The following is a 13,571-nucleotide window of genomic DNA, read 5'->3' as shown; positions in this document are numbered from 1 at the left end:
AGTGGTATCACTTTCGAATTTGTGGTTCATTGTGTCCTGTGTGGACGGTACCTTTACCTCTCTTAGCAGGTCTTCGTTTCTCGCGTGCTTCGGTAGCCCACTGGTCGTACGAAGGGTGGCTCTGTGTAGCTTTTCAATGGCGCCACTGTCTCATTTGCAGAAGTGGTACACGCGTACCACCACAAAGAATCCTTCCAACTGGGACTGCTTTTGCAAGCGTTCAGCCCGCCACTACCATTCGTGCTGAATGTGGGAAGCATTGCAAGAAGAGCTGACGCGAAATTGGAAGCTGGCTCTCGTTTCTGGAGCGCTCATTCACTAACAGACAGAACCGGTGCAGCAGTGGTGACGGTCGTTGGTGGCTGAGTTCCTCGGAGCGGAATATTTAAAGCCAAACGTGCCACGAGCGCTCGAGGCGCGGCAAGACCATGCCTTTCAGGTAGTCTATGCGGTCGCCAAAGGCTACCCGCTAGCAAATCGTCTATGGCACCGGCGATGTTGTTGCGAAGCGCGGCGACCATGTGTAGGTACTTCTATGTGTGTGAAGTCATTAGCCGGAGATGGAAATGGGCCTCTACTTGCTTAACCAAACTCGGGGATTCTGGAGTGAAAAGGTAGAAGCTGAAACTCTGTGGCGATGACAGGAGACGGAATGACGGAGTCATATCTGTCAGCAGGACTAAGAGCAGCGTCGTTCATGGCTAGTGTTGCAAAAAGAAACGTAAATGTCCTGAATCACCCCTTGCTGGAAGCTCGGTTTAGCGGAGGCAAGGAGCGCAAGTTTTGACAGCTTGAAAACGGAGAGCCAACTGGCCTTACTAAAATATAACAGCAGATTTGTCGACCGGCCGCAGTGGCGCCCAAGTCGGGCAGCCGCCTCAGTTCCAAGAAAGAGCAGGGGGCAATGACCCTTACAGCGAGGTAAGGGTCATTGCTTACCAATCCAGCTTACCTCGCAGGGCGAGGTAAGCTGGATTGACGCAGTAAGGGGAAATGACCCCTACGGTGAGCTGACGGACTGTCGCAAGACAAGTATTCAGGAAAAATAAAGCTATCTCATCCGGCCAATGATCAGGCACTTACGCCTTGAACAAAATTTTTTTCAGCGCAACGATGTCTGTACACCTCTAGTACCCTCGGCAGTACTGCAAGGCACTAGAGGAATATGGCGTAGAATATCCATGAGAGCGATGGGAAGTGTTCGATTTAGTTACGGTGCAGTGGAATGAAATATGCCAATAGCTGGACGTGCGCAGTGCTCGTCATACACAAAGCTCAGCTAGAGCGCTGGTGTGCTTATTGTGTGCGCGCACACAACGCTCATGCCAGCCGCGGAAGGCAGAACGTTGCGCTTGCTCCGCCACGGGCTTGATTGAGCACTGACGGTGCGTGCCCTCCGCTTCGTCATTTCTACCTCGAACGAACTCCTCCAATCTGGAGCGGCACGTACGCCATTTGTAGGAGAGCACGACGACGGCGGCGACGGCACTGACGGCTCGAATTCGCTGCACGCGTGTTCAATAATTGCTCTCACAATCTAGAGTACTTGCCGGCCACGAGGCACTGGCTTACAAACTGCGCTCCGAGTGCAAGTATGACGTGGTACGCGAAAAGGGGGGGGGGGGCATTGTTGTCTTAGTTCGGGAGAGGACGTTGATCAGTGGGAGTTGTTTTACAAATTTTGCCAGCGCTCACGAGCTGCCTCCCGCTGCTTGCAAATCCCTGCTGCACTCCCTTCTTTAATGCTCCAGGGCGTTCAGGGTACTAACAAATGCAAAAACATTATGTTGCAGGGGTTTGTTCACATTGTTCGATCTTTGTGAGTAAGTTAGTACTTACCAACATGGCTGCAATTATCAGACCAAGCGACATCAAGCACGCAACAACGTAGTATAGGACAAGAAGTAGTATGGCCACAGAGAAACCGAATACTTTTACATCTGCAGAGAGAAAAGAAAGATGGAAACATATAATTAGGCAAATGATCGTACCCATACAGATGTAATGATAGATTTTCACAAGTAGCATGCGGGGAATTAGGACCACGTTAAAGTGCGATATCTTTGACAATGCGCAAAACATTATGGTACTGAACCAGCTTCCCAGAGGCATTACAAGCATCGCAGACCACTAGTACGTTTCTTGAGCCTTCGCTAAAATAGTATACCAAGTGTACAGTACACATCACTGCTTTGTATGCCTATTTTTTGCATTAGTCAGAAATATAAGGGATAATCAGCTTTAAGACTTGCAGAATTTTGAAAAATTTCCTGTTGCAGGTAACGTATGTCTAGTTCATGAGCTCAAGCTCTCGGAGAGGCGGACATTACTAGCTGGAAAATAAAAAAACAACATATTTGACTAACGTAAACAAATTCACAAATTACCATTCCAATTATTTACCTCATGTTACAAATTGCAGTTTAGCAATAGTATGTGGTGACGTTTCAAGGCGTATCCACCTGGTAGGAATTCACAGTTTGGAGATATGCGCCATCAAATTTGCAGCCAAAATGCATTATAGTTTTAATTACATTTTGAACGATGGGCTCTTTTATGTTGAAGCACAAAGTTAACTAGAACGCTCAGGTACTTCATCTTGCATTGTGAGAAATAACATCTCGAAACCGGTGTCGTTTCGGAGATTTATTTCTGGTGGATGTACCTGGAAAACTCTCCCGCTAATATTCGTAAATTGCTATATGCACCATACATTTTTTATCTTAAAGTTAATTTTTCCTTATTTCTTGAACATAAGTTTCAACGTCTCGTGCAATTGATGTGCAGCTTCTTCAAATAATTCAGCTCAATCACCGGAATTATGCAACGTGTCACAGGTCGTTTTCTAAAATTTCGGAAACTTTTAGAAAGATTACCCCTATAAGCTGCTGTTAGGCTAAGCTAGAGCAAAGATGGAAGTATCGAATTCCGGCCACGGCGGCCGTACTACGATGAGGCGGAATGCGAAAACACCCGCGTACGTAGATTTCGGCGCATGTTAAGGAAACCCAGGTGGTCGAAAATTTCGGAGTCACCCTCTATGGCATGCCTCATAATCAGAAAGTGGATTTGGCACGTAAAATCCAATAATATAATTTTTAAAGGTGGAAGAAGAGGGTGATAAAGTAGGGTTGTCTAGGGAGCGACTCGATGTCGTCGCGGCAACCCTTCTGACAGCAGTAGAGGACCAACGGTATAACATCTTCCGCTGATGCGGGAGGTACCGAGTTCAAGTCCCGGTGCTGCCGGAAACCCACCGTGTTTTTTTTCTTATAAGTGGAAGTGGTCCCTGGCATCTTGCTCGGCTCTTGTGGGGAGTTCACCTCTCGAAAGGAGGTCCAGTACAGATTTGCGTACTTGACCCTTGGAGCCTCTGGTCCAACAACAGAAGGCCTCGTTGAACAGAATACGCCAAGCCTGGGCGAGGCAGGTGCTTCCACTGGATACCTACCAGCAAAATAGGCACAAGCGCGCTTCGAGCCAGGTGCTCGGCGAATATAGGGCCTCATTGCTTGTAAAATGGTCTTGGTCCCCAACCGGAAGACGTCCCCACCTCAACCAGTGCATGTGGGACGCCACATGGCAAATATCCGCCATGGGAGCAGTTTAAACCTGCTTTTCTTTGGCTTATAAGGCTTTCAACGGAAATTTACTACGCAGGCTCCTTTCCCAAGCGTACTACCCTTGAGAGAAGTCAGACAGCAGGCTGGGGTACACTGGTGCCAACTTGAGCCAGTGGGTGTCCCGCGGCAGTGGGAATCGGACCCGCAGCCTTGGCGGGCGCTATACAAAAATACCATGGCTGCGGTCACTATGCAGCCAATCCCCATGGTGTTCTCGGGGGCAGGGTTTGTCGTGTCTGACGGAAGGACAGTGCAAAGGTGGAGTGAAAATACGGCTTTATTTAGCCATCAACTTAACAGTGGCGGGCGAACTGCCCGGTTCTATGTTACAGGAATGAAAGCCCGCGCCATCTTGAATGCCGCCGCTTTTCAGGACAACCAAAGAGTGATAACGCTTGCGCCTCTACCACGACGCATACCTAGCTGTGGCGCATTGTGGCCTAGGCGCGCGACATATAAGTGCTGCTATGTTGGCCTTAGTGGACACAGCAACGAGTGTTTCCTTATCAGCCTTGACTTCAAAGCACGACTGGGCGGTAAAGTGATGTTTCACCAGAATGACGCTAATACATCCCGTGCTGTGACTGGAGAATTACTCCCACAATTTGGAGTGTGCATCGCGAACATTTATTTCTCCAACAAAATGGATCAAGGCAAATTTACAGTGCTTTCTCAATCAGCACACAACGTAATTACTGGTTTCGATTTCCTGCAACAGTGCGATGCCACTGCTAGCTTCTGTGGGCGAGGTTTTCCTCTATCCTTTCCCCGGCCGAGCTGCAACCTGTTCCCGCATTTTCGTCGAGATTGAAGATGCCGTCTTACCAGCACGTCCCTTATTCAAAGTCCGAGTTGCCACTTGCGGCGTCGACGCCGATACATTTGATGCCATTGCTGAGCCTATGCCTTCGAGCGTTGCGAAGAAAAGTGTCCTGGCTCTTCGATGTCTCCTGCCTGTAGCCTGCGGATCAACTTCACTGTGGGTGACAAATTTATTATTCTAGTTTGTTGTGCTACCCAGCGGCACGTGACTTCCCTCTCTTGAAGTGGATACTAGCGTTAGCAAAGGCGCTTTAACTGGTGACGCATTGCATGGATCCCGGGCGCATGGGGCTTGCCCCCGTGTCCCTGAAGACTCGTTGCCGTTTGCAAAACATAACAAGTCACTGTTATCGGAGAAGCGTCACGCCCTGCCCAGCGTCCTTTGCAAGCATGCTTCGATTTTGGATAAGGCCAGAATGATAACCACTTTGCGTTCTAACTATGTGGGCTCACCAAAGGATTGACATGGAGTGCAGGCATCCCATGAAGCATCTATCCGATCGCGGGTCCGTGTCGGACCCGCGATCGTCGATCAACACGTCGACGACATGCAAGCAGAGGGTGTTATCCAAGGTTCATCTAGCCCTTGAGCTACGCCGGTCGTGCTCGTGAAAAAAAAAAAAAGACGGATCCCGAAGATTTTGCGTCGACTACCGTCATCAGAATTCTGTGACAACAAACACCTGTATCCACTTCCCCGTATCGATGATGTTATATACTGTCGTCATTTCGCATCCTAATTTTCATCTGTGATCCTCTGATCGTGCTACTGGCAGATACCCTTGCATTCACCAGAGAAAGAGAAAACCAAACTTCTGACCCCAGACGGCTTGCTTGATGCCGTTGGTTTGCACAGTGTGCCTGCGACATATGATCGATTTATGGATATGGTACAGCGTGGCATGAAATTGGAGATTTGTTTGTGTTACCTTGACGACGTGATTTTTGCCACACTTTTGCAGAGCGCAACCATAAACTTGACGTTGTGTGGGCGTGCCTTAATTAAGATGCCCGTACCATCAGCTCAAAGAAATGGCGCTTAGGCCAATGACAGGCACCAATATTCGGACCTCAATTCAACAAGCCATGTATGCGACCAGATGCGCAAAACTTCGCTGCAGACTTTAAACAAACGCAATCACCATGCGAGTTGTTTCTTGGGTATTTGCTAGTACTTCGGACATTTTTTTGCCCAGCTTTGTCGATACTGCATGTTCTTTCAGTTGATTGCTGCACAAGAATAAGCCTTTCACCTAGACAGCGGATTGCGGTTCCTCGTTTCGTCAACTGATGTTCGTGTTGTCTTTCAGAGCTATCCTTCTTCATTATGACCCATCTCCCACAACAGTAGTGCACATCGACGCTAGTGGAATGGGCCTCGGCGCCATCCTCGTCTATCGTTTTGGTAACGCCGAGGCCAGCCGTTCATTTACCAAGCACCTACAAAATTACACCATAAGTGACAAATATGGATGGCTGTCCGCTTTACGATCGTTACTCATCACCATTCGCTATGCTGGTTGGTTTGCGCGAACCCTCTGACCGCTTAGCTTGGTTGGCGCTACGTTTGCAGGAACTTTACTTTGGAGACCGTTACAAGAGTGGCCGCCACCGTGCGGACGCCGTCTGCCTTTCGAGGCTCCCTCTACCACCAATTGCATGTGACGCCGACAATTTTCATGAGACGTCGCGGCCAAAGACGAAATTATTTTTCCCAACCGGGCAACCTTCCGGAAACATCACTGCAATGACCGCAGCCTGGATTCCCTTTTCGCCTTAGCTACTCAGCCAACAGGTAACAATGACTTTATTATCCAAGGTGGCCTACTCTACAAAAAGAATTAGGTGGCTGATCGTGTCCACCTCCACTTAGTAGTCCGTAAAAATTTACAGAACTCATGCTCCGTGTTGTGCGAGATGACGTGACCGCTAGGCTCCTGTGTTCCAGCAGAGCATACCACCGCATTCAGGGCCGGTTCTACTGGCGTGGTATGCGAGAGAGCATAGAAAAGTATGTGGCCAGTTGTAGTAAGTGCGAGCAAACAGGTACTCTAATACTGCACCGACCCGCCATGGTTGCTTAGTGGCAAATATGTTGGGCTCCTAAGCACGAGGTCGCGGGAACGAATCCCTGCGACGGCGGCCGCATTTTGATGTGGGCGAAATACGAAAGCAATTGTGTACTTAGAGGTGGCCCAAATTCCTGGAGACCCCACCATGACGTCACTCATAATCGGATCATGGTGTTGGCACGTAAAACCAAAGAAATCATTCAGCTTCTAGGCACACTCCCGTGCTCGGCAAACGACAACCGTTGGACTATAGCTTTTGTCGACCACCTGACGCGTTCTGCTGACGCGGCAGCGATGCCAATGGCAACGGCCATCGATAATTTGAGCTTCCTCCTGTTCTACATTACATTGCATCGTGGACCCTGTCGTACTATTGTGAGTGATTGGCGTCGCGTGTTCGTGGTCGACGTAGTCGAACAGCTGTTACGTCTCTGCGCTTGCCAGTTTCATCCCGGGGCTCCCAATCACCCGCAGACAAATGGTCTCGTCGGGTACACTAAGGCAACTTTGACCAACACGCTTTATACATAAGTAAATTCCAGGCACCACTAAAAATAGGATGACATCGAGCCTTTTATCACATGCGCCTGGAACACTGCAAAGCATGAAACTACCAGCTGCAGCCCATTCTATCTCCTTGAAGTTAAGCCACCTCGCAGCTTCCTTGACACCATTCTGCATTTTACTTCTCATGTACAGACTCACTGCCGCACTGTGGAAGCACGCCGTATAGCTCAGCTCCGTACGTTGCGGTCCCAGGACCACTCCAAGATCAGCTACGCTTCGCGGCATTAGAATTTGTCGCACGACAAAGGGGACATAGTGTGGCTTAGGACACCACTTCGCATGAGCGACCTGTGCCAGAAGTTTCTGGCTCGTTACATCGGGCCTCTCGTCATCACCCATCGTCTAAGTGATGTGACCTTTTGGATTGCTTATAATGTTTAATGGCTACGCTTCTAAGCATACGAGGCTCTTCCACGTCGCCCACCTCAAGCGCTGTCATCCCCGCGACTGCTGAGTGCACGTAATAGTCGAACACTCTGAAGGGGCAGCTCAATACAACGAAAACAAAAGGCAGGTCTTCATCTTCACCGTCTTGCGCTGCCCGCTCAGTACGTTCAACCTATAAGAACTCACCCAAATGTCGATTCTTCTCCATGTAATAGTTACCCAACCAGCGAGCTTCGTCTGTGAAGTGAGGAGTGTTACGCTAAAGCGACAACATTGCGTGAAGAAGATGGGGATGTGCGCTTGTCTTTCAGTGACACGGCGTCGCGGCGGCAACACGTTTCCCCTTTCTTCCAGTAATGTTTAAATAAACGGGCCCCACTGTAGCACTACTGTTTTCATTCATCAATGCCTATAAAGGCAGTAGTCCAAAATCAAGAATGGGGCTGACAGATGGAATAGTACTCTGCGTTATAAAGTTTGTAAAGAGGGATAAGGTGCCTCAGAGAGGCTGGCCTACGTTTTGATAGGAGGACCTATCTTCGTCAAAGGCGTCCTCGTCATTCTCGGCATGTTAGTTTTAAAGAGTTAATGCAGTGACGTCACGTGCGGGCGTTGTCCCTGGCAGCTGGTTTTAAAGGGAGAGACTTCGGAGGTTATGAGTGCCGTCGTCCAACGTCTGTGAGCTTCGTTCCCGAGACGAGGGGACAAAAGCGGGAGAGTGGGAACGCGGGGAGAAAAGTAAAGAAAGAAAGCTGAGAGAAAAAGACAGGAAGATACCAAGACGAAAAAAAAAGAAAGAACAAGACGGAAAGAAAATTAAAGACGGGAGCATGGGAGGGCGTTCAGGAGGCGAGAGGTTAAGGAGCATTCAGGGGTGTTGTTGGCGGCATGTTTTTGTGGCATCAGAAGAGCCGGACATGCGGTCAGTGCGCGAGTAACACAAAAGACAAAAAAGACATGAGTTGAAAGTGTGACTTGAGTAGCATAGCAGGAATACGTCGAGTAATATTGAAGTAGTTAAGATGGCGACAAGGAGTCTGCGGTGCAATGTATGGGTTGACTGAAAGGCAGCGGCATGCTCTTTAAAGGGGCATTGCTGCAGTCACTCAACGTAGGTGTCGTTAGGGCAGCATCCAGAAATAGTGGAGCCCTGGGTTGAGGTGCCAAAAAAGGCATATTGACTTCTGAATGTGTTGGTAAGGGTGTTTCAAAAAATATATAAAAAAGGGACAAGAGAGGGGGGAGAACCGAAACCGGAAAAACAAATAGGAGGGTGACGTGCGCAGAAGCAGGCGGGGCCAAGTGTACATGGGAGAAGGGGGTCGTACCGTTGATACAAACGTAAAACCCTGAAAGAGTAAATGTAATTGAGTAGTAGACAGGAAAATTTTTTTTTTCTCGAAGTGGAAGAGTAGGTGAGCTTAAGAATTAAGGTTAGCTGGTGGCATAATGTGTTTTGTGTCTTGGTTGATGATACGAGAATTTCAGATTTAAGTTACCGCTTTTAGAGATGATAAGTTGCCACGTTCCAAATTAATTTCCGTCGGGTGTAGGCAAATAAATTTGTGTATGAGGAATAATTCCGTATATTTCCTTTCGCGAGGGCAAGGGAAATTTTTTTTTGTTGTATATAGAGCCTTGCTTTGTGAAAAATGTGACCATGTTCATTAAAGTGGCTGGCTACTGCTTTAGGTAAATTGTGTTTTGTGTCCGCGCAGTTACCATTGATTCTTGTATGCACTTGTTGTGCAGTCTCAACTATGTATTGTTTGCAGCAGGTGGCGCATTCTAGACAGTAGACTACGTTGCTTCATTGTGCAGGTGAAAGCCGCAGTTACCTTGTGTGCGCAATTCGAGGCTGTACTTTTTACTGCAGTTGTAGATTGAATGTGTTTGCATGTAGAACACTTGGGCGGCCACAGGGACTGGTTACCAACTTTCTCTTTGTCTTTAGTTTGGTATGCATAAGAACATCTTTAAAGTTAGTGTTGCGTCTGCAGGCTACTCTGGGAGGGTCAGGAAAAATATTATTAAGTTTCTGGTTGCCGGTGCGAATTGGGTTGCACTTACTAAGGATGTTATTCACGTTTGGGAGTGCGTTTGAAAATTTAGTAATAAGAAGAGGCGTTGCTCTTGTGATACTCGGGCGGTGCTTGAGGACGTCGGCTCGATCAGGTTTGGTTGCAGCGGTGTAGGCTGTTTGAAGGTCACTGTTTGGGTGGTTCATGTTTGATAGGGTTTCTTTAAGGTGATTGAGTCTATTTATGCAGTCTTCGTTTTCAACGCAAATGCAACGTAATCGTGTGGCTTTGCCTTTAAAGATGCCTTGTTTGCAATGTCTGCGATGGTGGCTGGTATATTCTAGGTACTGTTTGTCGAATGGTTTCCTATACAGCGTTGTCTTTAGCTCCCCATTGTGAATGTTGTGTCCAGAAAGTTTATGCGCTCACTTGAGGATTCTGATGTGAATTGTATTGTTGGGGGAAAAGAGTTTAGAAATGCTACATATTTATCTAGACTGTCTTTACCATGTCGCCATATTCTGAGTATGTCGCCTGTGTATCGTAGGTATGTGTGGGGCTTGTCAGTGCAGCGCGATAGTAAATCTGTTTTTAGAATTCCCATAAACATGTTCGCGTACGTTGGTGCAAAAGGTGGACCCATGCTTGTACTATGTATCTGTAAGTAGTAACTCTCCTCAAATTCGAAGTAGTTATGTGGTAGAACTGATTCAAGCAGAGACAAGTACACTTCAGTAGCCTGTTGTGCATTGTGCTTAGATAGCCTTTGTTTTAGCGAAGATAAACCATTAGCGATCGGAATGTTGGTGTACAGGGCGGTTCCGTCTAGTGTTGCGTGAATTGTGTTGAGGGGTAGTGTGCTTTTAATATTAATGTCCTCTTTAATTATCAGCAAGTGGGGCGTAGGTTGTACAAATGACGGAAGTTATTTTGGCAAGTCACCAAGGTAGGGGTTAAGGAATGTGGAGATGCTCTCTGTCGGGGTGTTGTTTTTGATACTATCGGACGGCCTCGGATAATAGCAACGTATAGTGGAACGGATGGAATTTTATAAATTTTTCGAAGGAGGTAAAAACGCCCGGCAGTTTTGTTTCTTGGTTTAAGAAATCTGTATTCTGACGGTGTTATCGATTCATCAGCTAAAAATGATTTCAGCCTGTTGGTAATTGTCACTGTGTATGATAATGTTGGATCGTTATCTGGCTTGCGATAATGTTCTCGATTGTTTAGTGGTCTGTAAGCCTCGTGCTTGTATTTTTCTACCGGCCAAATACCTATACTTCCACCTCTATCTGCTTCCTTAACAACAATGTCATTCGGGCAACTAAGATTTGAAATCATAAGATTCTCCGACGCACCTATGTTTTTATGTCGCTTATATGTCTTGAACTAGCTTATAATTTAATTAGTGGCAGTTTTAATGTATATGTCAAGTTCTATGTCTTCTTCTGGTTTGGTATGCCTTAAAACTATCACTAAAGAAATTATAAATCAATCCACGACATCTAAGCGACCTAAAAACATAACTGCGCCGGAGAGTCATATCATTTCAAATCTCAGTTGCCGGAATGACATTGTTATTAAGGAAGCAGATAAGGGTGGAAGTATAGTTATTTGGCCAGTAGAAAAATAGAAGCACGAGGCTTACGGACAACTAAACAACCCAGAACATTACCACAATTCGATAGCGATCCGACATTATCCTACACACTGACAATTACCAACAGGCTCAAATAACTTTTGGCTGATGAATTGACAAGACCATCAGAATACAAATTTCTTAAACCAAGCAACAAAACTGCCGGACGTTTTTACCTCGTTCCAAAAATTCATAAAATTCCATCCGCTGAACTATACACTCCTATTATCCCAGGCCACCCGATAGTATCAAACAACAACAATCCGCCAGAGAACATCTCCACATTCGTTAACCACTACCTTGGTGACTTGTCAAAAGCACTTCCGTCATTTGCACAAGATACACCCCGCCTGTCGAGAATTATACAGGACATTAATACTAAAGGCACACTACCCTACAACACAATTCTCGCGACACTAGACGTCACGGCGCTGTACACCAACATTCCAATCCCTGATGATTTATCTTCGATAAAACAAACGCTGTCTAAACGCAATGCACGGTACTCTACTGAAGTCTACTTGTCTCTCCTTGAATTAGTTCTAACACATAACTACTTCGCATATGAGGAGAGTTACTACCTACAGATACATGGTACAAGCATGGGTACGCCTTTTGCACCAACCTACGCGAATATATATATGGGGATTATAGAAACAGATTTCCTATCGCGCTGCACTGACAAGCCTCACACATGCCTACGATACATAGACGAGATACTCATAATATGGGGACATGATCAAGACAGTCTAGATAAACATGTTACATTTCTAAACTCTTTTCACCCAAAAATAAAATCAGAATCCTCAACTGAGCGCATAAAATTTCTGGACACAACAATATACATTCACAATTGGGAGCTGGACTTCGCTGTATAGGAAACCTTTCGAACAGACAACAGTACCTAGAATATACCAGCCACCATCCCGGATATTGCAAACAAGGCATCTTTAATGGGTAAGCCACATGACTACGTCGCATTTGCGCTGAAAACCAAGACTACATAGAGAGTCTCGATCACCTAAAAGAAACCCTATCAAACAGAAACACACCAAACAGTGACCTTCAAACAGCTGCAACCAAACTTGATCGAGCCGACGTCCTCAAGCCCCGCCCGAGGATCACAAGAACAACAACGCCTCTTCTTATTACTAAATTCTCAAACGCACTCCCAAACGTGAATAACACCCTCAATAAATACTGCCCAATTCTCACAAGCAACCACAAACTTAATAACGTTTTTCCCGACCCTCCCAGAGTAGCCTACAGACGCAACCCTAACTGTAAAGACGTTCTTATGCATACCAAGCTAAACACAAAGAGAAAGTTGGGAACCAGTCCCTGTGGCCGCCCAAGTGCTCTACATCCGAACACATTCAATCTACTACTGCAGTAAAAAGTACAGCGTCGAATTGCGCACACAAGGTGACTGTGGCTTTCACCTGCACAATGAAGCAACGTAGTCTACTTTGTAGAATGCGCCGCTTGCAGTAAACAATACATACGTGAGACTGCACAACAAATTCATACAAGACTCAATGGTAACCTCGCGGACACAAAACACAATTTACCTAAACCAGTAGACAGCCACTTTAATGAACATGGTCACATTTTTCAAAAAGCAAGGCTCTAGATACAACAAACAAATTTCCGTTGCCCTCGCGAAAGGAAATATACGGAATCATTCCTCATACACAAGTTTAATTGCCTACACCCGACGGAAATTAATTTGGAACGTGGCAACTTAGAATCTTTAAAAGCCGTAACTTAAATCTGAAATTCTCATATCATCAACCAAGACACAAAACACATTATGCCACCGGCTAACCTTAATTCTTAAGCTCACCTACTCTTCCACTTCGAGAAAAAATTTTTTTTTCCTGTCTACTACTCCATTAAATTTACTCTTTCAGGGTTTTACGTTTGTATCAACTGTACGACCCCCTTCTCCCATGTACACATGGCCCCGCCTGCTACTGCGCACGTCACCCTCCTATTTGTTTTTCCGGTTTTGGTTCTCCCCCCTCTCTGGTCCCTTTTTTTATATATTTTTTGAAACACCCTTACCAACACATTCAGAAGTCAATATGCCTTTTTTGGCGCCTCAACCCAGGGCTTCACTATTTCTGGATGCTGCCTTAACGACACCTACGTTGAGCGACTGCGGCAATGCCCCTTTAAAGTGCATGCCGCTGCCTTTCAGTCAACCCATACATTGCACCGCAGACTCCTTGTCGCCATCTTAACTACTTCAATATTACTCGACGTATTCCTGCTATGCTATTCAAGTCACTCTTTCAACTCATATCTTTTTTTGTCTTTTGGGTTACTCGCGCACTGACCGCATGTCCGGCTCTTCTAATACCACAAAAACATGCCGCCAACAAAACCCCTGAATGCTTTTTAACCTCTCGCCTCCCGAACGCCCTCCCATGCTCCC

The 13,571-nt window shown here is 46.5% G+C and overlaps 1 protein-coding gene across 6 annotated transcripts in view; it reads right to left on the bottom strand.

Moving 5' to 3' along the window:
• LOC135918142 (uncharacterized) overlaps window positions 1–13,571 on the bottom strand; it is a 295,422-nt gene that overhangs the window by 210,554 nt on the left and 71,297 nt on the right. For all 6 annotated transcript variants that reach the window (XM_070527127.1, XM_070527131.1, XM_070527129.1 and 3 more), the window contains one exon: window positions 1,840–1,940. In XM_070527127.1, coding sequence (XP_070383228.1) covers window positions 1,840–1,940 — 101 coding nt within the window. The remainder of the gene's footprint in view (window positions 1–1,839; window positions 1,941–13,571) is intronic.

Source organism: Dermacentor albipictus, chromosome 10, assembly GCF_038994185.2.
Source record: "Dermacentor albipictus isolate Rhodes 1998 colony chromosome 10, USDA_Dalb.pri_finalv2, whole genome shotgun sequence".
Lineage (NCBI taxonomy): Eukaryota > Metazoa > Arthropoda > Arachnida > Ixodida > Ixodidae > Dermacentor > Dermacentor albipictus.
This window is presented reverse-complemented; position numbering and strand designations above follow the sequence as displayed.